The 24,966-nt window shown below is 49.8% G+C and overlaps 1 protein-coding gene across 1 annotated transcript in view; it reads right to left on the bottom strand.

Annotated features, from left to right (window-relative positions):
- Window positions 1-24,966, bottom strand: part of Kiaa2012 (KIAA2012 ortholog) — a 106,648-nt gene that overhangs the window by 30,342 nt on the left and 51,340 nt on the right. Inside the window, exons 12-14 of the mRNA XM_060368420.1 lie at window positions 23,036-23,115; window positions 9,561-9,698; window positions 1,168-1,240 (exon numbers count right to left, since the gene is read on the bottom strand). Of these exons, the coding sequence (XP_060224403.1) occupies window positions 1,168-1,240; window positions 9,561-9,698; window positions 23,036-23,115 (291 nt within the window). The remainder of the gene's footprint in view (window positions 1-1,167; window positions 1,241-9,560; window positions 9,699-23,035; window positions 23,116-24,966) is intronic.

Genomic DNA, 24,966 nt, shown 5'->3' with positions numbered 1-24,966 from the left:
AACGGGAGGCTTGGAGAGGTGAGGGTGAACGGGGGCCGCTCCACAGCTCACGCTCAGTTTGGTAGCCCAGAGCTGCGGCTGCCAGCCTGGGTCGGTAGTGCGCTCCCCTGTGACTTGCAGAAAGAAGTGGCCCTGAGTGCGTCCAATGGTTTAGGTTCCCGAGCCCAGGCCGGAGTTCAGCCCCACAGGCTCCTCTGCTGGACACCTTTGGATAGCAGCAATAAGCACAGGGCTTCTGTGTGGCCTGGAACCCACCCTCACAAATGGAAGTAGGTTTCCACCTTCCCTTCTGCAAGAAGCAATGAGGAGCCCGGCGTGGTGGCACCCATCTTTAATGCCAGCGCTCCAGAGGCAGAGGCAGGAGGATTTCTCTGAGTTCCAGCTAGAAGCGATAGCATAAAGAACAGCTGCCAGAGGCCCAGTTGCCTACAGTATTGTGGAATCCGTCCAGGCGCTCTGCCAAAGAGCTTAGGGTCAAATTCAGCCTCTGGGCTATGGACTGTGTGTGCCTCCAAACCCAGGGGTGCCAGGCTCAGGATTTCAGAGGACTGCCACCACCCACCACAATCAAACATAGGCTTGTTTTCCAAGGAATCACCCTCAAGACATATTTTTGGTTTGTTGGACAAAGGATCTTTCTGTAGCCCTGGTTGCCCTGGGACTCACTAAGTAGACCAGGCTGGCCTTGAACTCCCGGAGATCCACCTGCCTCTGTCTCCTGAGTGCTGGGATTAAAGGCACGTGTCACTTCTTGCCACCCGGGGCTCTGGATGACAGCAGCTGGGTCTCAAGATGACAGACGCGGCTTTCCCACAGCAGCGTCTCTCTCAGCAGGGAACCCCAGCCTCCTCACAGCTCCATGAAAGCAGGATGACAGCAAAGAGCAGGTGCTGGGGTAGGAGTGGGGCAGGTGGGTTTTTTGTATGCCCTGAAATCTCTACTTTTGCATCAGCCTGCAGTCTCTAGCAGGAAAGAAATCTTTAAGTAATCCGAGAGCAGGAAGCATGACCTTCCCATTTGCCTGCGGCAGTGGGCTCTCTGGTTCTGACTCCCAGTTCACGGTCTGAGGGGAAGGAAAAGACTGTTGTCTGTCAGGGGGCTGCACAGCACAGAGTCCGTCCTGGGCAGTTACAGTGAGAGCATACATCCAGAGCCAGCTCACCCTACCTTGGCCGTCTTCATCCTTTCTTCTATGGGGTCCTCCTGGTTCTTCGTGAGAGTCAATTTCATCTCCGCATTCCTGTTGGGTTTACACACCACAAAAAACAATGAGACAAAAGTAAAAGCAAACACCCCTCTGTCCATGCCCGTCAGGTAAAATGGACTGAAGGCCCTTCCCTTCACTGTCTCCACCTCCTCCTTTTTCCTTAGTGGTCCTGGAGATTATTATTAGTGTTGGATTTTTTGAGACAACGTGTTACTATGTAGCCCTGGCTGTCCTGGAACTCACTCTGTAGACCAGGCTGGTCTGGAACTCACAGAGATCTGGCTACCTCTGCCTCCCGAATGCTGGGACTAAGGGTGTGTGCCACTACCACCCAGTGGCGCTGGGGATGTCTGCGCAGGCCAGGCAAGCGCTCTGCTGCTGGGCTCACCCCAGCTCATCTTCTTTGCGCTGCAGTGCCCAGAGATGAGTTTGAAAGAGCCAAGTGGGTAGGGCATGGCACTGTGGGAGAAGGGAAGGAGGATGGCCCAGGCCAAGGCCAGCTGGTAGCAGAGCGCTCCCAGCGACTGGTCAGAAACTGCCACGAGGGGAGAAAAGGCTGAGCGTAGTGGGAAGGTTGGGGAGACTCCAGAGCCTTCCAGGCAGGGTAAGGGTTTCGTCCTTTATCTTGAGAATACTCGCCACTGAGGAGAAGCAGGGAAGCCAGAGGGTCAGCCAGGTGGCAGTCCCAGGATTACCATGGGTCGGGTCTCCTCTCTCCTTTGACACCTCCTCCCCTCTTTCCCTGAGTCACCGGAGCGACTTCACTGTCGGGAAACCCCCCTCACAGAGCTTTTTAACCTCAGCTGCTGCTCACTGGAATTACTTGAAGGGTTAAAGAAACCAAAAAACCGACCCAGTGACAAACCCTTCCCGGGATCTACCACCATGTAGAATCGACTCTGCGGGGTAGTGTTTTTAAGGCGTCTTGTTCCAGCGTCCTTCCCCAGCTGCTGAAGGGCAGCTCCTTAGCAACCAAAACCACAGCAGGTGGAGCTGGCCACGGAGGAGGCCCCGTGCTGGCCGAGAGGCTGCTCCCGGCCCTGGCCCTAGCCTGCAACCCGGTCCCCACCCAAGAGGGCACTTCAGCGCTACAGCTGGATTGAGACGCCACATGTGGTGGGCCCTGGAAGTCCCTGCTGATAGTCTCACCTTTTAGCTATGATCACTTTTCTACCTGCTATTAAACTGACCACTTTGGGAAGAAAAGCTCTATCACCTGCTAAGGCAGTGGCTCTCAACCCGTGGGTTGGGACCCCTTCGTGGGGGTCAAATGACCCTTTCACAGGGGTGGTCTAAGACCACTGTAAAACACAGATAGTTATATTACCCTTCATAACGGTAGCAAATTCCAGTTTTGAAGTAGCAACGAAACTAATTTTGTGGTTGGGGGTCACCACAATACGAGGCCCTTCTCCATCCAGTCTAGCTGACATTCAAGGTTAACCATCACAGCTTTAGGGGAGGCCCTGTCTGAAAAAAATCCAAACCAAGAGCTGAGTGTGTAGCTCAGTGGTAGAGCCCTTACCCTAGCATGCAAGGCTCCGGGTTCTGACCTCGATACTACAAAAGCCAACAGACAGCGCTAAAATACTAAAATGAAATCACTAAAATGAGTGATTAAAATGAAAGTGTCTGGAATGCTTGGCGTTAGTAGTGTTTCAGAGGGCACACACACACACACACACACACACACACACACACACATTTCAAAGTTTGGAATAATTGCATACAAATAGTGAGATATCCTGGGAATGATACTCAAATGTACACACAAAATCTGCTTAGGTTTCATATGTTTCTTAGGCAAGCAGCCTGGGGATAATTTTACACATTTTAGTTTTTGACTTTATTTTTTATTTTAAAGTCAAGCTAGGGGTTCTCTGTGTAGCCCTGGTTGTCCTGGACTCACCCTGTAGACCAGGCTGGCCTTGAACTCAGAGCTCTGCCTTCTTCTTTCTGCCTCCCCAATGCTTACAGGGGTGCATCACCATTCTCAACCTCACACAACATTTTTAAAGTTAATTTTTACTGTGACCTATCATATGAGCTGAGGTGTAGAATTTTCCACTTGTGGTTTTCTTTTCTTTTCTTTTTCTGATTTTGGGAGCATTTCAGGTTTCACATTTTCGGATTATAGACGGTCATCTTGAGTGAGCAACACAGACGAAAAGCCAAATCCCAGCTCTGTCCCTCCGGCCAAGTCATCTGCCTGTCCCTCTGTTCCTACAGCAAATGACAGTTACTGGCACTGATCTGCCATGCGCCCGGTACGGTGCCAGGCACCGGCAACACGGAGCTGAAACCTCCCGGCGGTGGGACAGAGTGGAAATGTTGTGATGGACTGTAACAGGTTTCCCTGGGACCTCCAGGGAGGTGAGGCTAAATTAGGCTTTAAGGTCTGTTTACCAGTAGGCATAGTGTGAAGTCTTGCGGGAGAAGGAAGGCAGGGCGATTCTGGGCAGTTTGTCAGCAGGGCGCCTGGTGGCTGCAGGCGCAGACAGTGTCAACCGGACATGGACCCCAGCTTGCACCGTACCCTAAGCTGAATCTATCATACTTTTCTCCGGGAATTCAGCTGCGTAGTCCGCGTGGACTTGATAAGGGGTTTCGAGCAAACCCACCGGGTATGGCACTGTATTTCGAAAGCCATGACAGCGGTGCGGCACCAGGGGCCTGGCTGAGAAGCTGTTTTGGTAACACTAAACCCCCTGGAAATTCCGGGACAATGTGTGAGGCAGGCCCCGGTGACACTCGGAGTCCAAGGCTTGCCCTCAAATCCAGCTCCTGCCCTTGTGACTTACAGACCCGGGACCACTCAACTCCTGTGCTTCACTACTGATCTGTCCTTGGGGAACCTCCAGCAGCCTCGACCTCCACCCTCAAGCCGGGCACTCCATCTGGGCATGGTGTGTCTATGCCCGTATTAGGCTCATCCGGGGCACCTGTGAGGGGGGGCATGGGGTACAGAAGAAAAAAGGGGGACTTCTGTCTGTCTGTCTCCAGGTGCCTCGTGACTTGTCTCCTGCCCTCTATCAGTGAGATTTGCGTAGTAATAAGTTATACAGAGAGCTGGGCAGGGTGGTGAATGCTCAAGTCCCAGCATTTTAGACACGGAGGCGGGAGGATGAGAAGTTCAAGGCCACCCTCGGCTACATTGTTCAAGGTTAACCTGTTCTACAAAAGACCTCATTGAGAAATTAATAGATGGTCAATGCTATGCAGAGTTCCCCGAATGTTCAACTTGGAAACTGCACTTGGAAATTCTGTGTAACATGATGCTTGATACCCAGAAGTAACAACTCTTTAATTTTGTGTGTGTGTGTGCTCATGCATGAAGTCAGAGGGCAACTTGGGGGAGTCAGTTCTCTCTTTCCTGGGACTGGGCTCAGGTTGTCAGGCCTCAGCATTTGCCCACTGAGCTGTCTTTTTTTAAATTTGTTTTTCGTGTATGGCTCTTTTGCCAGCAGGTATGTCTGTATATCATGTGTGCACTGCCCACAGGAGTCAGAAGAGAGCATCAGATCCCCTAGAATTAGAATTACATATGCTTGTCAGCCATCATGTGGGTTCTGGGAATTGAACCTGGGCCCTCTGGAAGAGCATCCAGTGCTCTTACCCTCAAAGCCACCCCTGCCCCTGCTCTGTCACTGAACTACTTCAACACTTTCTTTTCTTTTTTCTTTCCTTTCTTTCTTTTTTTTTTTGGTTTCTCTGTGTAGCCCTTTCTGTCCTCTCACTCTGTAGACCAGGCTGGCCTCTGCCTCCCTGAGTGCTGGGATTAAAGGCTTTGCCACTACCAATCCCTCTTTCAATACTTTCTTTTCATTTGTTTGTTTTTAGTTGTTTTGTGTTTTTTTGTTTGTTTGTTTGTTTTTGAGACAGAGTTTCTCTGTGTAGCCTTGGCTGTCCTGGACTCTCTTTGTAGATCAGCCTGGCCTTGAACTCACAGTGATCCGCCTGCCTCTGCCTCCCCAAGTGCTGGGACTACAGGTGTGACCTCCACACCAGGCTCCACACTTTCTTAATGATAGAAAATCAGCCGTTCCCCAGCCTTCTCCTCTTTAAAGTGTGAGTGCTAGAGATCAAAACTCTGGTTCTCCTGCTTGCTCGGCAAGCGCTCTCACTCACTGATGCTCCAAAATCAGTGTCTTGTTCGAAAATGTCAACCTCTAAAGTGGTCCAACTTTTCTGGCATTTTACAAAGACCATGGGGCCAGAGGCACAGCTCAGTGATAGAACAAGTGCCCAGAACGCACACAGCCGTGACTCTGATTTCCATCCAGCATTGCAAAACAAACAAAAATGTCCCATGGGCCAGGCGTGGTGGTGGTGCATGCCTTCAGCCCCAGCACTTGGGAGGCACAGGCAAATCGCTGCAGTTACCGGCCAGGCAGGGCTATATAAAAACAAATAAATAATAACACGGCCGCTGCTGACGGTAAGAAATAACAAGGGAGCGGGTGAGAATGAGGAGCGGTGAAATCTTGCTCTTTGCCAAGCTTGGGGGCCTGGGTGTGGTCCTCAGGACCCACTCTGAAGGGTTGTCCCTGGACCTCCACTTCTTTGGCGGCTGCACTCCACACACACACCACACACACACATGTAATAGAGACTGTTGTAACGAGACAAAACCCTGTCCTTTTTTACAATTAAAAAAAAAATCAGTGAAAATCATAAAGCGCTTTGTGGACAGCTTAAAGCTGAAATAACTATCAGGTCGCTGCTCCTCAGGTTCTGAGGCTAGAGCCAAGATGTGAAACCCTGCATGGAGGCAGAGTAGAGAGAAACCACTCAACACTGTGGCTCTTCGTCTTAGCTCCCTCTGGGTCGGCCTTGCCGGCAAGCCTCAGTTTCTCCAGTGAGGGGCATCTGAATCCCTGCGGGAAAGGCAGGTGGGAGTGTAAACAAGCCTCCGTGTGTGTGTGTGTGTGTGTGTGTGTGTGTGTGTGTGTGTGTGCCTTAGCAGGGATCAGGGAGCATTTGTTCTGTCCTCCCCTGGGCTGAGTCTGTTACAGCTGTGAACATGTTTATAAAACTGTTATTTTATGTAATTCCCACCTCACGGTTGAGAATCGGGGGTGGGGACCCTGTTCTTGTCATCTCCACTTTGCAAAGAGGCATTTCAGAGCGGGGGAGGACCAGTTGGGATCAGTGAGGACCTGGGGCTGCCAGCTACCCTGACACCACGATACTGCTCCTGTCCCACCTCAACCTGCTCCTTCTCCTGGGGAACCAGCACTTGCTGTCCTAATTATATTTCCTGGCGCTATCATCCAAGCCTCCTGCATTTGTTGGATCCTGACCCTGGCTTGCAGTCCCTCTGCCCTAGCCCTGTCAAGTTAACAAAGCACGTTGAAATGACTCCTGGGATGGGGTCATAGGGCAGTGCCTTCCATCCCTGGACAGTGTCAAGCCTTGGTTCCCTGTTACCCCATTCAATTCACAGGAGCTCTCCTCTAACACGACCATAGAAGACACTGGCAGTGATCCTCTGGTGTTGTTTCAAACCCTGGACAAGTGGCCGAAGTGACACATCAAATCAGAGCTGGCCACAGGGTTCTCCCAGCACCCCTCAGCCCCAACCTGTTCCGGGGTGTAGCTGGCAAACCCTGCCCCCTACCCTGACCTTCCCAGCCGAGGGGTGGGGCTGCCCTTCCCCCAGAGGCTCTTCTCTATATAACCCAGACATTCTGGTTACCCGCCCTCTTTTGCTTCTTTTGTACCTCTGGCCCCTGGCTGCTGTACTTGGCTCCCCTCTCTTCCTTCCCCTCCCCCCCTCCCCACATGGCTCAGGGTCACGACCACTCTGACTCTCCCACATGTGTGTGCCTCTGGCTATGCTTTCCCACCTCTACGGTAAACGTTCTCCTCCAGCATACTTAGGAGCAGCCATGTCCTTTCCTTTCCTTTTTACTTCTTTTCACTGGGTAGTGGGATCACCCAGTGAACACAAACAGAACCTGGGCCTTCAGAACATGGGAGGGCTGCTCTAACTCCAGGCAGGGTTGGCCCTTGGCCTGGCATTCAGCCACCTTGAGCTGACTGTCTGCAGCAGCTGCGGAGCTGAAGCTTATTTCCTACTCTTCCTACCTCCTGGAGAGCGCGTGTAGGACCTTTCAGGCCAGTGCGAAGTGTGGGTGCCTTCCGCACTTAGGCTTTCGAAAGCCCCCACTTTGGATTCTGTGCTTCTCAGTTGCTCCACACACATATTCTCATTTTGTTTCCTTGGCAACGGTCACCTTAGACACGTTACGTCGTTACGTCCTTGCTTATTTGTTATGCTTAGTGCTCCTCCCCCTCTGTTACCCTGGAATAGGGCAGGGGTCTTGGTCTGTCTGCTTTTTGTTTTTCCTTGTGCTGGAGTGAACCTAGAACCTTGTGCATGCGAGGCAAGCACTGTCCAGCTGAGCTACATCCCCGGCTCAGCCTGCTATGTTCATGGACATACCCCGGATACTTGGTAAGGCGCCAAGCTTCTCTAAATATTAACTAAATAAATGGGTAAACAGCAATAATGATGCGATCACTGTTTCAGATGGTCCCAGCCATCATGCTTTAAGCTCTAAGGCAAAACCAAAACTGTTGCTAAGAATAAAAGGGATCATTTCAAGCTGGGTGTGGTGGGCACACACTTTTAATCCCAGCACTCTGAAGGCAGAAGCAGGCGGCTCTCTGGATTGGAGGCTAGTCAGGTTTACAGAGCGAGTTCCAGGACAGCCAGGGAAAGAAACCCTACTTTGGGCTGGAGATACGACTCAGAGGTTAAGAGCACTGGCTGCTCTTCCAGAGGTCCTGAGCCACCACATGGTGGCTCACAACCATCTATAGTGCGATCTAGTGCCCTCTTCTGGCATGCAGGCATACATGCAGATAGAGTACTGATTAGACAAAATAAGCAAATCTTAAAAAAAAAAACAAAACACCAAAAACCTGTCTTGAAATAAAATAAAACTAAGGGATCATTTCACTAACATAATCTCTTTTTGATTCTTATAGCCAACATCTCTTGTTCTGCAGTCCAGAAGTCATCTTCCTGTCTGGTAATTTAAGGACCCTCTAAGACACATTTCTTTTCCCCATTGTCACTCTCTGTGGGTCCAGGCTGGACCAGTGCCTTTATTAGAACACGTGGCCCAGGCTGGGTCTTTCAGTTCTGGAAGGCCTCTAGGAGATCTTCCTAGCCAGTAGCCATTTTGCTTCCACCTCAAGAGCCTAGGATAGATAGATTTTGGGTAAACTTATGGGTGTTTTTGTTTGTTTGTTTGGAAATGGGGTCTCATGTGGCCAGGGGTGGCATTCAATTCCCTAAATAGCTGAAACTGATGTTGAATTCCTGATCTCCTCGCTTCTGCTTCCTGGCTGCTAAGATAGCAAGCATGTGAGCAGCTCTATCTGCCCAATTTGGTCAAAGTCCCACTTTGTAGAATTGGCCCAGGGAAGCTCACGGAGGCATGGCCTGCGAATTCCCGATTAGCTGAGGTTAGGACAGTGGTCCTTATGACCTCCAAGGTTCCTGCTGGTCCTCACAACACTACGTAGCATGTCGTCATGGGTTCTCAAGTGTTTGTCCTTCCCTGTGTCTGTCTTCCCTTGTCACGTCTTATCGAGGGCCTGGGATGGTGTCGGCTAGGGTAGTATGAAGAACTGGAAGTCCTTCCATGCCTACCTTGGTTCTGTCCCTAGTCAATTTCTCTGACTCTGTGGCCATTTTTTCAGTTCAACGTACTCTGAAGAGGGCAAAGAAGGGGCTGGGAAAGGACTGTCAGCGGTGGAGCATGGCAGGCCAGGGCTGTGCCTCTGTGGAGCGGAAGGAAGCACAGCAAAGGCAGAGCCATGACAGCCTCACCTCAGGAGTGCTCAGTGCCCTTAACCAGAAGTGAAGCTGAGTGTGGGAGATCAGTGAGCTGTGAGAGAACAGAAAGCAGGAGCCTGTGTCCGGCCAGGAATTCACAGCCAACTTTGAAAATAATTAACTAAAAAATCAGTGTTTTTAAGGAGCACTACTCTACCAAATTATAGGGGCAAACAGCAGCAATTATGCTAGCTACTGTCAAGATGAAATGAGTCCTATTTACCTGTTTTAGGAGGCAGTTCAAAGTTATCCTTTTTCTCTCTGTTCCACTGTCCCCTACCTAAACCAGACACCCAGCTGGTTTGTCCCTGATGGCTGGCTGGGATTACTGTCCTAATTTGTTCTTTCTTCATCTGCTACAACCTGCCTGTTTTCTGTCCTTTCGGATAAAGTTAGAGCGCAGAGGGGCTTCTGAGCTGTGTTTGTAGCATGCAGAAGTGCATTAACCAGCATTGCTGTGTATGTGCCTATAAACCCCTTGTCTTCTCAGTGTGAGATCACCTTCAGGAACGGCGTCATGTCGATGTGCAGCTTGCGTGTGTAAAATTCTTTTTCTTTTGAACATATCAGCCCTTTATTTATACAACTTTGAGGCTCTCTCGTCCTCTGAGCTGCTGCCTCCAAGGACCGTGGGGCTCCCTGTGAGAGAAGCAGAAAGACCAGCTTTCATAGGCGTGATACACAGGGCAACAGGAGCTGGTCCAAACCCCCCCCCCCCAATATTTATGAAAAGTGTTTTGTTTCATCACGGCCACACTAATAGCAACATCTGTTTTTACCGCTGAAGACACGAGGGCACACACGTAGAGAACAATCAGACTGGCTGATGGTATCCAGAGAAGTGGGAAAGGGACCTTCCCGGGTGATAATTATTTCATTTACTACTCACAGCAACCCTGGCAGGCAGGTCTGGCTGCCCCCCACATCACAGATCAGGAAACCAACTTGCCCAAAGCCACTTAGATGGCATTTGGAAGAGTTAAGATCACTGCCAAAGAAGACTTTTTTTTTCTTTTTTTTCCGCCTTTCATTTTGGTGACAGTTTCTCACTGTGTAGCCCATGCAGGCCTCAAACAAACTTGTGATTCTTTTGCCTTGTCCTCCAAAAGTGTTGGGGGTCATAGGCCAGCGCCTCCATATCTACACTCCTTTTAAATATGTGATTTAAAAAAATATTCCCCATAAGGTCCATGAATGGCCACCAAGTCTGCCCTGCAGTATGTGTGATTACAGCAAGAGTTGGGCTTATCTGTAAGCGGAGATGTGTTTGATGTGTTGGGAAGAGTGATTTGAACAAATGTGGCAGAGAGGAAAGGGAGAATGGGCCAAGACGGGAGTCTGGGAGGCCCCAGGAGCTCTGTGATCTCTTGGGCCGCACGCTCTCTGTGGTCATCAAAATGAGCAAATGGTGTCACATTTCAGAGCGCCGCAGGTTTGAGCTGAAGTCGCCTTCCAGCCCAAGCCTCCCACGCCAAACTGGGTGATCTAAGATGCGCGAGGATCACGCCCCTCCTCTGCCTCCAAACCCCAAAGGCCGGTGCCTCGGAATGAAGGAAGGTTGACCATCTTAAAATGTCTCCGAGGCCCTTCTTGCCTGACGCTGGTCTTTTTGGCTTCTTCCAGTCTGTCAGTCAAAGAACATTTATTGGGTCTCTTCCTGCACAGCGGAGTAGACAGAAATGGAGCGCCATGAGGGCCATGTGGGTGCACTCATGAAGAACGCACCAAGCTCTGCTGAAAGGGCACAGAGAACCAAGACGGAAGCCATGCCTGGATGGGATTCATCCTTGACCAGCAGAAAGGGGTTGAGCAGCAGCTGAGGGTGAATGGGGAGGCACAATTTTCAGGAGGGGAATGGAGGAGGGTCCTGGGGTGTCGAATGAACTTTTCCTTGCCTGGCTCCACTGTTGTCTGGAAGGCTTACCGCCTCTGTCTGCTAACCTAGGCCTAGTGTTACGGTGCAGGCAGCCTGCTCCTGGGTTGCCTAGTAACCTATGATGTCATGATGTCCACCAGGAGTGTGGCAGATGCCATTCAGCTGAGCACGAGGTAGAGAAGGACCAACCCGCTACTTTATTGCTCTCTTGCTCTCTCTGCTTTTGCTTCTCTGCCGGGGTGCCCCCTCCCTCATCTCTGTCCCTCTGTGTCTCTGCCCTCATGGCTCACTCAGGCCCTAACTCTCTTCCGATTTCCTTCTCCCTTTTCCCCCCAATAAAACTCTGATATGAAAATAAACCCTAACACCTAGTTCTGGATGCTTCTATTCTCTGTACAATCTAACCTAGAATGTTTTTAACCTCTGAGACTTATGCTTAATAAGCTCACCCTTTCTTGTTCTTACTGAGCTTTGGGCTGGCTGGCTCAACTCAGCTGTTCTGCCTCAAACTCCTCTCCCTGCCCCTCTCCTCTTCATCCTCAGGTCTGTTTTGTCTGCACCGCCCTGTGGCCTCCCAGCCATGGCCTGCACTGATGGTGGAGGCTGTGTGGTTTCTTCCACACTAGCTGACAGCGAGCTCCTTCGGGGCAGGAGCCAAGGCTGTCCTGTTCCCCTGTCCCAGCAATGCCTGGCTCAGAGACTGGGAATGCATTCACAGCTGAGCTGTGTGCGGCCTACTGAGTTGAAGAGTGAGGGATGGATGGGTAAAGACTAGCAGAGGCAGCTATGAAGATAGCTCACCTCGCTTCAGATAGGGAGGGGACAAGAAGCACCCTTCCCAGGAAGGGTGCCTTGACCTCCATGTGGCACTGGTCCCTCATTTGCAAAGAGAAAAGTTATTTATTTGGGAGGTGCCAATTTGCTGGGGTCACGTACATTAATGTGCTGTGAGATCACCCTGGGTGGGAATTTGATCAGCTCCATATTTTCTAGGAGACTAACTCCCAGATGTCTGTCTGTCTGGGCAGCCATAGCCATCCATCCCCTGACACTTCTATCATGCTTCCACGAGGAACTAACAGTGGGAGGTTCCTCACAAGTGGCTGTCCTTCCAGCCAGCAGCCACATCCATTTCCTTGGTTTTTGAAACAAGCCTAAAGATAAAGGTTTTCCTGTAACAATCAATATCTAATTTCTTTGTCATTTCAGCCATATATCTGCTTAGTTTTTCAGGCAGAGATTTCCCTTCCCCCTCTCCTCGCTCCAATGAAAGCTTTTGGTTGCAGCTAGCATCTGACAGGATTCAAGCTGTCCAGCCTCATAATCCGTCATGAATCACTTCCTGGTGACCATTCGGCTCATCTCTCTGTCAGTTAGGAGCCAACAATGGGAGCACGCTGGACTGCTTTCAGAAGTACTGTTTATGATGCTGCTGGTGGTGATGATGTCCAAGTGTCTGCAAATGGATGGTAGTATAAGAGAGCTGGGGGGTGGGGTGGGTGCTGGAGAGATGGCTCAGTGGTTAAGAGCACTGTCTGCTCTTCCAAAAGACGTGGGTTCAGTTCCCAGCACCCACATGGCAGCTCACAACTGCCTGTGATGCCATTTCCAATTGACGGTGACTCATCTAGGAAGACATTATAATAGGGATAGGCTGGCAGCTGGTGGGGGACAGATGGTGATATGCCTTGGGGCAGTCAGGGAGGATCTCAGAGGAGGTGACAGTACACTGGGTGGTAAGGAGCCAGCCTGGACCAGATCTGTCTTTAGCAGTCAGTACAGCCTGTAGTTCCTTGGTCGGATTTTTTTGGAGGTCCAGGCAGGGGCTCTTTGAAAAGGAACGTAGAGTTCTTGATTCCCAGACCCACTCTGCTCCAGCCTTCTGGGCTCCATCCTGACCCTCTGAGCATCCCTTTGTGTTTGCAGGATAAAGCAATCAAAACTGACCCTTGAGGCTGTGGGGTAATGTTGAGAGCAAAGACAGCAGCATAGAGAGTAACCCAGGGTCAGGGTCTCTAAAAATGCAGGAGGGAGAAGAAAACCCAGAGTTAGCTGGAAGGAAGGGGAAGGGGTGGGTGGGGGTGGGGGCTGGAAGGAATCAGAGGCCCAAAGCTGTTTTTGCTTCTCATGCTCACACTTTGGTGGAGATGATTTAAAACGGATGGAGAGGTGACATATTTCAGAGAAAATCAGAACTTATCCAGCTCTCTTCCCTATGCTCTACTGTAAATATTTCACTATTTTAGATTCTGCTAAAAAACACCTGGAGGTCTTTCTCCTTAGCAAACGAAACAGTAAAGACGAACGAGTTAATCTGGTAGCGCCGATTTGAATTGCACAGAAGGCATTGCACAAGTGCTTGGCATTTAAACAGTTACCTGACATTTAAAAGGAGACGACTGTTAATGAATTCAAGAGCTAATCTTGCTCTCTGACAGAGGGAGCTGTGGAAAACCCAGGATCATTATCTTGCTGTAAACATAATGTGGTCCAGCTGAGCTATCAACAGAAGGGAGCCATTGGCTGCATACAAACACCCATAGGAACCACACGAGCAAAACTGAAAGGAGACATCCATTAGAGTTAAGTAAACAGCTTATCATTTCCTTTGAGTACCCGTGGATTGTAGTATCTGAACTCTAGACCCAGGGAGTCTGGCTATCTCCCCTCCTCCCTTGAGGTCTCTCAAAGCGTCACAAGTTGCTCTACAAACAGACCTTGGGATCTCGCACTTTAAAATGAGACCCTGAACCCAAACAGCTACAACTCCACCCATGAGTCCCACAGAAGCCACCCGAGACAAGGATCTGTCCCGAGGGGCCTCCTCCTGATGTCTCCCACTCCTTTCTAATTGGGGTTCCCCACCTTTGTTGCTGCCCCTTAATGGCTCCCGCGGGAGCCCGGGTCCCTCATTAAGTAGGCTGCAACACTCCGGCCGGCTGACTGCCTGGCCGCCCACGCAGCTCACAGCTCCGCTCTGCCTGAGAGCCGGCTGCCAAGTCTCTGGGAACTTGTGGGCAAGCCGAGTTTTGGGGAAGGAACCGGGAGGGAGTGAGGGAGGGAGAGCCGGAGAGCCTGGGTAGCCAAGATTTGAATGGTACCGGGAACACACCCCACCATTATCTCTGGAAGGGGTGGGGGCAGAGATGCCTTTGTTGAAATCCCTGTGGAGTCCTTTCTGTTGTCCGCACACACGGGAGGGGGGCATTTGTCCCCTCCTGTGAGCAAACACAAGGGAGAGCCCTGATCGCTAGACCCCCTCCATGGTCTTAACTCTTCTATCCTTGGGAGCTTTGAATCCTGGTGGGAAGGGAGACCTGAGAAAGCCGGGCCCTAGGTATGCGGGATTCGAAGCCCCCTCCCCACAACCAAATCCTGAAAATGGGAACCTCTGGCTAAAAGGGGACCCCACCAGTTCCCCGAGTTTTGCCACCTAGGGCCTAGTTGCTTCTTCTTTTGGCAGCCTATGGCACTAGAATGCAGTAGAATGGGGATCAGGGGTGGGGCTGTTCAAACAGCACTTTGAACTTTGCTGCCTCCTAGTGATTTGGCTTCTCCAAAAGATCCGCTCGGTGAGGGCTGTGGTCATTGCAGACATTGCCAGCTACCTCTGCCCAGTCACCTTTGAGCCGTCTCATACCTTGCCTCTGTTCAGGGCTCCGCTGCCAGGGAGGGGAGAGCGCAAGGAGGCCTCCCAGGGAGCAAAGCGCCTGCAGCGTTCAGCATCTTCCCTCCCCTCCCCCATCATCTCTGCCACCCCAAGTTCTACTCTTTATGTTTGTGTGGACGTGTGCACATGGCAATGTCTGCAGAGTGGGACTTTTTAGGAGCAGTGGGCTCGGTGAAGACTGTTGGCATCAAAGGGGCTCCTGGTTCTCCTTCTGTTAAGAATTTTCGTCCCCAGAACTTTCTTCTCCCCTTCCATTTTTTGAGGTGTGTGTGTGTGGGGGGTCTCATATGTCTTGGGCTGTCTTTGAATTCCCTTCACAGCTGAGGGTGAACTTGACCTTGTGAGCCTCTTACCTCTGCTTCCTGAGCTGGGGTTACACACGTGGGGCACCATGCCGGCTCCTGCGGTGGTAAGGATTACGTCCAAGATTGCAAGCACACTAGGCAAGCAAGGACTCTACCAGCTGAGCTATACCCCAAGCCCTGAATCTACTTTTTCATATCTCAGGTCTATAAAAATTGTTGGCATTCTCCTCAGTGTCAGTGTTTGTCAAATTAGCCCACTAGGCACCAAGCCCGTGTCCAAGGAAGAGCAGCCCAGCAATTCTAGTCCTTAACCTTTGTGGCTAATTTGGTGATTTTTTGCTTAGTCACTGAGCTTTCTGGGCCTCAGTTTTTCCACCTACAGGAAAGTTGCTTATTCTCAAGGAGATTTTCAGCAATGAAAGGCGGGGCGCTTTAGCCCCAGGGATTCTATTATCTGGAAGTAAATCTTATCCAGGAATTCTAATTGATATTGTCCTCATCTTAATTAAGTGCTTTGTTGACACAACACATTCATTGTTTATCTGGCTTAGAAGGAGCTGGAGGAGAAAACTTTTGAGCCAGAAGAGAAATCTGCTTTGCTCCTAGGGAGGTGGAGCCCAGTGTTTTCCATGAGGGGGCTTAGGTGAGACCCTCTCCTACGTTTGAGTGAGGTCTGCCTTGGACAGGAGGTAGAAGGGTGGGGGAGGGGAGAGAGAGAGAGAGCCCCTCTCCAGTTCCTTCTAACTCCAGCCTTCTACCCCAGACTCTTATTTTGCTGGTGTGGCCTCTTCAGCCAGACAATCAGCAGACAGGGGCCCTCAACTTGATTCCACTACGAAAGGGTCATTTTAAATCAGTCACTATAGAAATAAAGTTACCCGTGGTGCTTTGATTCCCAGATTGGGCCATAAAAGCTTATCTACCCCATAATTTAGAAAGACTATGAATCTGAACTAGCCCCAAGAATGCTGGGACAGAAGAGGGTTGGAAGAAGAAAACAAAACAAAGCAAAAAGTTCTATTTTGACTCCTGCCTCCTCTCCTCCATTTGGCCCCTTTCCCCCCTAGCCTCTAAGTTTTCCATAGCAGCATTTGCTCAGGGGTGGGGAGACCATTGTGTTCCTAGTCCCCAAACTCCCTGCTTTCTTCTTCCCCAAAGAAGCTCCAGTGCCTACCTGCTGACAGCTTTCACGGTGGACAGCAGGGTGTAAGATGGCAGTAGGTACATTCCACAGAGAGCCCTCCTGTGCCTAGCATTGTGCAAATTCCTTGCCATGCTCTGTTTCATGTAATTCTTGCAGGGCCCCCAGAGGGGAAATGCTCTCTTTCACACAGAGGGAAACGGAATCTCAGGGTAAGTGACCTGCCTCAAACCGCAGAGCCAGGAAGCAAGAAGATGGGTTCTCAATGCGGGCTTAATGGGCTCTCCAGTCTTCTGTCAGGCCTCTTTGGAGGGGCAGGCCACATGTCAACAGGGCCCTGGTGGTCCTGACATCCATTTCCTTGTGTGTAGAGTGGAGACCATAACTGTACCCACAATGGAGCTATTCTAAAGATTGAGGTAGATAATCCTGAATCTTTCCCAAGAACCCTCAAACCATTGGCTGCTATTACCTACTATTCAGAAAGACTGCCTTGAGATAATGGGGAGACAATTGTTTGGATTTGTGGGCAGGAGCTTGGAGGTTCGCTGTATTATTTCCTTTATTTTACATAGTTTTGAGAGAACGGGGCCTTAAGAAGGCATTACATGTCACCAGCAACCAAGAGATCAGTAAATACAGAATTATTGGAACAATGATAGCCATGTAAATCCAACACATAAAACTTGGTTTTGTAATAATAATAAAATAATAATAATAATAATAATAATAATAATCCCTCTAGAAAATTGTTTAGGGAGTTTGGGAGTGAACAGATTTGGGTAGACTTGGGCCAGAAAGGAAGTTTGCTTAGGCCTTCAGAAATCCTTTGAATCAAGTTCCACAACCAAAGAGATATTTATAAAAAACGAGAGAGGAGGTGGTGGAGCTGGCAGGGGGAGAGAGAACTTGCAGCAAAGGGGGCACAGAGCAGTTCCCTCCTATTTTTTCTTTCTAAAGATTTATTTATTTATTATGTGTACAATGTTCTGTCTGCATGCCATAAGAGGGCACCAGATCCCATTATGGATGGTTGTGAACCACTATGTGGGTGCTGGGAACTGAACTCAAGACCTCTGGAAGAGCAGCCAGTGCTCTTAGCCCCTGAGCCATCTCTCCAGTTCCTCCTTCCTTCTTTAATAGGAAATACAGAAAGTTAATTGTTGGCATCAGTGCTAGAACTCATGTCTTCACAAGGCTCTCTAAGGATGCCAGGTGTCACCACCACATATGCACAGGACCCCAGCTTTTCTTTCTTTACCCTCCATCCCCACCCTCGAGACAGGGCTTCTCTGTGTAGCCTTGGCTGTCCTGGACTCACTGTGTAAACCAGGCTGGCCTGAGTGTTGCCTCTCTGAGTGCTGGGATTAAAGGCATGCGCCACCGCTGACCCAGAGCTTTTCTAGAACAGAGAAACCAAGTCAGAATGGCCCTGGACTTCTGGAACCTCTGAAGGCTGCAGGAGGTGTGGGAGACTGTCTGCTCAACTTCTATTGTTATCATGGAGATAAAACAAGATGGCCTGCAAATCCTCCTCCAAGGACTGTGGGCTTTTCCTATGAGATATGCACTTCCGTGGACTGTGAGTTTTCTGGGACACAACATATTTCATGCCAATGAAGTATTTTGTCTTCCAGTGGCTTTCATGTGCCAGGAATTATGTTAGACAGAAGAATACCAAGACAAATTAGGTTTAAAAGCTTAGCTGAAATGTTAACCAGAAGGCAAGGCTCAGCAGGACCCCGATAAAAAGGTTACTTTCAAACTTTTGCACAAAAGACAGTGTGTCTATAGTGCATGCACAGGTTTATCGTCCAGAAAGAGGAAGGCTGATAGGAACTTCAAGCATCACACCTGAAACAGAGGAGGTCCATAGAGCCTTATTTGACCCAAATCCTATCATAGTCTGAATGAGACAGCGCTACCTTTTGAAATCCAAAAGTGATGAACTTAAGACACAGAGATCAAATACAAATTTATGCTACAGTAAACTCATGAAACCTAAACTAGCTAGGATAGGTGGAAATAGAAATGGCTCTGTGATGGCAGAAAAAAGGACATCATTTCAGTTTAACAGGACTTTTAGGGCACTGCCATACTTCCGATATCTCCAAAGCAACAACAACAAAACCCCAGACCAAAACACCCAAGAACCGGCATGTCAGAAGGAGTCCTTGCCCTTTCTAAACCCGAGCTGGTTTGAACAAAGAAAGGAAATCGACTAAAGGGAAGTCAGGTGAAGCTTGATCTACTTTATTTATTTTGAGACAGGGTTTCTCTGTGTAGCCCTGGCGGTCCCGAAACACACTGTGTAGAACAGGCTCAGCTTGTGCTCCCAGAGATCCGCCTGCCTCTGCTCCCGGAGTGCTGGGATTAACAGTGTGTGGCACCAAGCCAGGATGCCTTATTTTAAATAAAGGGATGCAGTGATTCTCAGGAAATCTAGTTAAGGTTTGAGTTTGTTCTTTGATACCCTGCTGGCAACCTCTCTGGCCTCACCGCTCTGCAAATGAGAGCTCGGAGATCCCCCTATCCCAATTACACAGAGCTGAGTGGGCAGGAGAGGTTCATAGCTAAGATTCAAGAATTGAGAATAAGAGACAGATTCCTCGATTCTCTGAGTCTTAGAAGGATAGAAGACTGAGAACAAGTTGAGGTCCTTGAAAGGTGAGTCCTTAGGCTCTCATTCAACAGCCCAGCATAAGTCTGATTAATGTTAAATCTGTTAAAGGAACAGTGTCGGGAAATGCTCCTTAGCTTGCTGTGCATGAACTCTTGCTGTATATACGTGTGACTCCTGGTCCATTTTATCTACTCTTGGATACAACGTACACTTTAAAAATTATTTATTTAGCGGGGCATGGGAGTTCAGGCCTCTGATGCCAGCACTTTGGAGGCAAAGGCAGGCAGATAAACCAATTAAACTTATGTACTTATTTGATTTTTATTTTTTTTTCCAGACAGGGAGCTCAGTCTGGTGTTGCTGAGGTAAGTGGCCCTGTTTCAGCCACTGAGATTATGAGAGTATATACCCCACAGCCAGGTGGAAATCGACAAACTCTCTTTTTTATGATCCGTCTTTCCTTTTTTTCAGAGAGAGAATAAAGAAGAAAAGGGGCAGACAACAAAAGCAACAAATCCCAGGAAAACAGTCACGTTTGAACCCAGAACACCCTGGTTTCGAGCTCCCCACCTGGGCTGCACTGTCTTTCCTTTATGGACGTTTAAGAACAAAGCACACAAAACAAGCAACAACCGTCGACGCAGTGATCCACCTAAGATTTTGATTTGCACTTTCAAAATAGTCAGTCAAACTGGATGTGATGGCAAATGCCTATAATTTCAGTGACGCAGGAGGATGGCCTTTCTTTGGTACCTAGACTTTTTTCTCAAAAAAATAAACACCAAAAAAGAAAGGAGAAAGGAGAGAGAGAGAGAGAGAGAGAGAGAGAGAGAGAGAGAGAGAGAATGAGAGGGAGAGAAGGCTGGGTTCAGTTTGCTCCCCAGGGAACATTCAGCAACGTGTAGAAACATTTTGATTGTGACAACAGTGGAAGCCAGAGGCGCCGCTGTGCGGCATTCTGCAATGCCAAGGCCAGCTCCCCCGCAGCAAGAATCTGCTCCAGCCTTAATATGGCACAGGTCCCAGGAAAATCCCTCCAGCAGCGGATCCTCCTGACTTTCTGATCTCCTGCCTCACCTTCCAAGCTCTGGCATTGCAGGTGTGTGTCCCCACGTCCCAGGGATGAAAAGCAGGGATGTCTGCACTCTAAGCCAGCCCTAAACCAACCGAACCACACCCCCAACCCTAGTCATCCGTGTGCCTGCGTGTGTGGGGAGACTGCTCCAGATCACACCCAGGGCCCCCTGCCCACGATAAGGCAAGGACTACTACTAAATTATGATTTACTTCTTGCTTACTATATTATTTTATATGAATTGTTTCTGTCTATTGCTTATGTTTCTAACTCTCAATTTGTTTTCCTTTTAAAAATGAAATGCAGGCTTCCCTGAGGCTAGACAGTACCATCAAAGTTAATGAAATTCTTGCATTTTTTTTTTTTTATTAGTTTTACTTTCTCCTTTCACTGCACAGACGTATTAATGTCTCCTTCTGGGACTTGCATTTACAATTTTAACATTCTTTTTAGGTGCTGGTCACCTCACCCAACCTCGAGCCTCTCCACAGAGGCCCTGGGGAAGACTTGGCAATTGATGTCAGCGACCCGCAGAGGGAAGAGCAGTCCCGGGTCTCTGAAGGCAGCCCAGGAACTAATTTCTCTTAATCACTTGTAGGACCCCGGGAGGAGCCACAAGGCAGACGGGGAAATAAATCTGAAGGAGAAAACCACATTCTGTGAGGAGCTGGAGAGACCTGTATTAAAAACGGGGCACCATACCTTTAGGACTTAAGAGCTGGCTGGGCTCCATCCCTATGCAGCTATTAATATGCAAAAAAAGCCTTCATAAATACTTGATTCTGCTCACAGTGGGGAGGCCGATCATTTGAAAGGGGAAATGGGCGCTTGGAGTTGAAGCACGTCTGCTTGTCTCCTTTCTCCTTTTTTCATTGCTCTTTTCATCTCCTTGTAGTTTTCTTCCCCCTATTTCTCTGACTTAACCCCCTCGTCTAACTCCAAGGAAGTTGCTGGTGGCAGCTGCTGCGCTCCATTGACGCCCTTGGCACTGAAGCCCGGAACCTCCGGCTACGGGAGGAAGGGGTGCCCGGGGCCTTTTCCTGGAAACGGTACCGGGAGGCTGGGGGCCCCTCTGCCTTATGTGCTCTGGCCTAAGCGAGGCAGCCGCTGAGGCCTCAAAGCGGAGGTTTTGGATACTGCCGGCAGGGGGAGCCTCCGGACCCCGGGCACCCGGGCACTACTGTGGACTTGGACCACACAGCCCGCCTTCCTCTCCCTCAGCCTTCCCAGTCGCAGGCCTGTGACTTCTCGAAGGCTGGCTACATCCAAAAGGTTTGGGATTCTCGGCCAGCACTGTGACTTAGAGACAAAAACAACACGAACGTGTTTTGTATGAGTGAATTTAGGATGAGGCCAGACCCTGAAGGATGGGGGAGGAGGTGAGTCCGCCAAGGATTGATACAAAAGAGGGGAGGGCTTAATTGCCGCTGCTGCTGCTGCTGCTGCTGTTGCTGCTGCAAGCCAGTTTTGTGCTTCAGAGCAAGAGGCCCTAGCAGAGGCAGGGAGGCCATGGCTTGGGCCAGTGGCCCCTCAAGGTGGGTAGCTGAAGGCTGCTGGGTAGAAATTTGTTTCTAAATCCTTTCCAGATGCTTTATAGTAAACATGAAATTAGTCATTTATGTGGAGTAGGTTGAGGAAGTAGTTAAAATCCGAGGCAGTGATTAACCTAATAAAGGGCTGGTTAGCCTCAAGAAGTAAGGGGGTGGTGGTGGAGGAGGGGCGAGAGAGGCCAGAGGATGCCCCTTTGCATCGTCCAACCCATTTTTTTCTTGGCTTGGGGACTGCTGGGGCTCCCTAGACTTTTCCTCGTATGGCTTCTCCTCCCTGGGCTCCTTTTAAAGGAAGGAAGGCTATGGTGACGCCAACAGGCCAAGCAGCTCAGGAGGGAACCCCTCCTCCGTTTGGCAAGGTATCCTCAGAGTTGGAGAACTTACCAAGGCCTTGTTGATGAGCCAGGGCTTGGAGCTTAAGACCCAAAGTCTATACTGTATTTTCTTAGTCACAGCTCTCTAATTATTATTGCTATCGTTATTACTTAAAGTCTTCAGATGCCTCATGAAAGTGTCTTCAATGGAGGCAAAGAACACACAAAGAACATATACATGATATGTATGTACAGTATGTATGTGCATGTATATATATGTATATGTTGTGTCTGTGCCACCTCCGTAGCAGAGAGTTGGCCTGGGTGTGCCTGGCTTCAGTGGAGGCCTGAGTCAGGCCTGGTGTTCTAACGTGGGAGCTGAGTTCAAACACACGTGCAGACAGACTCTTTTCTGCTCTGTTGACAAGTGCTGGGGAAGGAGGCAAGACCAGCAGCTGAGGCAGGAAGTCGGAGATAAGAGAGGAATGGGGAGCCTGCCCTCGAGGCCATCGGAGTAGGGGAGGGACCTAAGTGTTCCCAAGCAGCACCTGCCTCAAATCCCTGGAGTTAACTCCAGCAATGCCCTACTAGCAACTCCTGAGAGACTGAAGAGACGTCACCCACCGTCAGAGGGTCCGATGGAGGCCACTTACCAGTAAGTCTGCACACATTAGATATTCCCAAGCCATCCAGATCAGCGCCTTCCTCTTCACAGTTATCCTAGCTGTGGGGTGTGTGTGTGTGTGTGTGTGTGTGTGTTGTGTTGTGGCATATGTGTTCTCGGGTGTGTGTGATGGAGGCCAGAGGCTGACATCTGCCCTTACTGTTCTCTATGTTATTTGCTGAAGCAGGCTCTCTCACTGACCGTGGAGCCTGTCCATTCAGCTAGGCTGGTTGCCCAGTGTCTCCTGGTCACCTCCCGAAGTGCTCCCATTACAGATGCCACTCTGCCCCTCTGCCTGCTGGGCCTTTGATGTGGGGTCTGGGGACCTGGACTCAGACCCTCACGCCTGCCTGTGTGGCAGGTGCTTTGTCGATGGAACCATCTCCTCAGCTCCTACCCTTGATGGTTTTAAAACCACCAGCAACAACGCGCTTGGCCGCTATTTCCTCTCCCGATTTGGAAGGAAAATGTGAGCTTCCTGTGCGCTGCTGCTGTTTGCAGTCTCACTCCCTTTCTGACTTTGCAGAAGTCTGGGGGAATCTGCTTTGCTTCTCCATGCACACAACAGAATCCAAATTCCAAGCTTGAGCCTAAAGGAAACTGGTGACGTCACAGTTCACTCCCTCATTTTACTGATGAGGTAAATGAGGCCCCAAAGCGATGAAGAGTCTCACTTAGGGTCAGAGAGCACGTTGGGACAGGAACCCCAGACAAGTCTCCACTCCCAGGGTCACTCCCATTCACAGTCACTATTGTACCTGATGCCCTGCTGCTTGAGTCAGCGGTGAGGAGGCTTCAGAAAGATTCCCATGAGGCCTGGTTCTGGATCCAGGGTTTGCTACGGTGAAAAGGCAGAAAGAAAGGGGGTCAAGGCAGCATGTCTAGATCTCATGAACTTTCTTACGAACCATATCCGCACATGCTTACCTCACGTGCGCTAAAGATGTGACGTGCACGCCTGGGCATTACCGGGTATCACCCGTGGTCTCTGTGGGCACATCTAAACACCTTGCTGAGTACGGGTAAGCTTTATATTCACATTTAGGTTTTTAAATTTTTTTGATTGGTATTTAAAAGAACAAAGGTAGATCCTTTGTGCTATTGGAATTCAGATACAGCTGAAATTAAAAAGGAAATATTGATGGGGAAGGGGAAAAAAAACCCCCGCTGATGCTGTTGAATATAAATTCTGTATGATCACACTTTGCTGAGATGGGAAAACGCTTCTGAAAGTTTCCAGGGAGATCAGAGATTTCCCCTGCCCCTCAAATGTGGAGGCCAACAGGACAGTGTGAAGGGGCCGCAGAGAGCGGCGAAGGCCAGCTGTGGGACAGACAGCACCTTTCACGTGAGCCATCCTGGAGTTAGCCTGTTACTACTGGTAAGGCTGCAAAAAGGCACACTTGGCTGTGCAACTGATAAAGACATTTTTACAATTTACTTAATTTAAACATTACATGTGTGTGTGCCTGTGTCATCACGAGTGGCTGTGCCTGTGGATGCAGATGCCCTCGGAGGCCGGAAGATTAGGTCAGATCCTTCCGGAGCTGGAGGTGCAGACCGCTGTGGACCAGCTGATGCTGGTGCTGGGAGCTGAACTTGGGTCCTCTCTGTAAGAGCAGCAAGCCATCCTGATAAGCAGTGATCTGCTGCTACCCCCATCCCTCTCCTGGTGTGTGGGGCCAGGGTCTCATGTAGCTCTGGCTGGCCTCAAACTCAGTGTACAGCCAAGGATGAGCTTGAATTCCTGATCTTCCTCCTAGCTCCCAAGTGTTGGAATTATAGGCGTGTGCCACCCTACCAGCTCCAGCTGGGAAATTTCTGTGGAAGAGCTGGGTGTGTGGACCAGACTCCAAGATGCTGGAAGACAGGGCGATGGAATGTTTGTAAAGAAATGTTTCTTTGGGGGTCACATTTGGCTGAGCACACGACTCTGTGGGTGTAGATTCTAGTCTCTTCCCTGAGACTTAATTCTCCCTCATCTCCACACTCGCTGGTAGATCCTTTGGAGCCTGTGGCCACATGTCATGCTGTTTCCTCACCGATTCGATTCCAAGACAGTATCTGTCTCTTCTAAGCTCAATTTTCTCTGTGGTTTCTCAGCTTTTTTTTTTTTTTTTTCCTTTCTGGATTTGTTTGGGAATGGCTTGTGCCTAAACTTAAAACACATTCTAAATATGAATCGGGTCAGGGAAACTGAGGCTCAGAGAGAATGGGTTTCTGTGGCCTCAAGCCTACAGCTTATTTTAAAATAGCTTGACCGGAGCCCAGAGCCCAGAGCCCAGATGTCCTGAGAGGCCTCCCCTTAGCCTGTGCTTGCCACATCACAGCTGCCTGGCCGGGATCCAGGCTCTGGACAGAGCCACCCGGCAGAATTGGGCTGCGCTGAGGTTCATTTCACAGTGGCTTCGGAAGAGCCCTGGGCCTTTCAGAAATGAAGTGTCTAAATCCTAATGCAGAAGGGAAGGTCTTGCAACAGCAGGAGAGGGAGCCAGTCAGCCAGAGTTCAAGAAATGTAAACACGTCTTTAGATAGGAGACTGAAAAATCACTTAGGGCTTCTCATCCCTTGGGTCAAGACCTTGGTGATTTACGGAGGTCCACGCTGTCAAGGAGGAGCCGAGACCTCGACCACATTCCTGGGAGATAAAGCAGTGGGGGTGGTAAGCCTCCCTCCTGGAGCGACCCAG

The sequence above is a fragment of the Meriones unguiculatus genome, chromosome 15 (assembly GCF_030254825.1).
Source record: "Meriones unguiculatus strain TT.TT164.6M chromosome 15, Bangor_MerUng_6.1, whole genome shotgun sequence".
NCBI lineage: Eukaryota > Metazoa > Chordata > Mammalia > Rodentia > Muridae > Meriones > Meriones unguiculatus.
The sequence above is the reverse complement of the archived record's forward strand: the minus strand, read 5'-3'. Positions and strand labels throughout refer to the sequence as shown.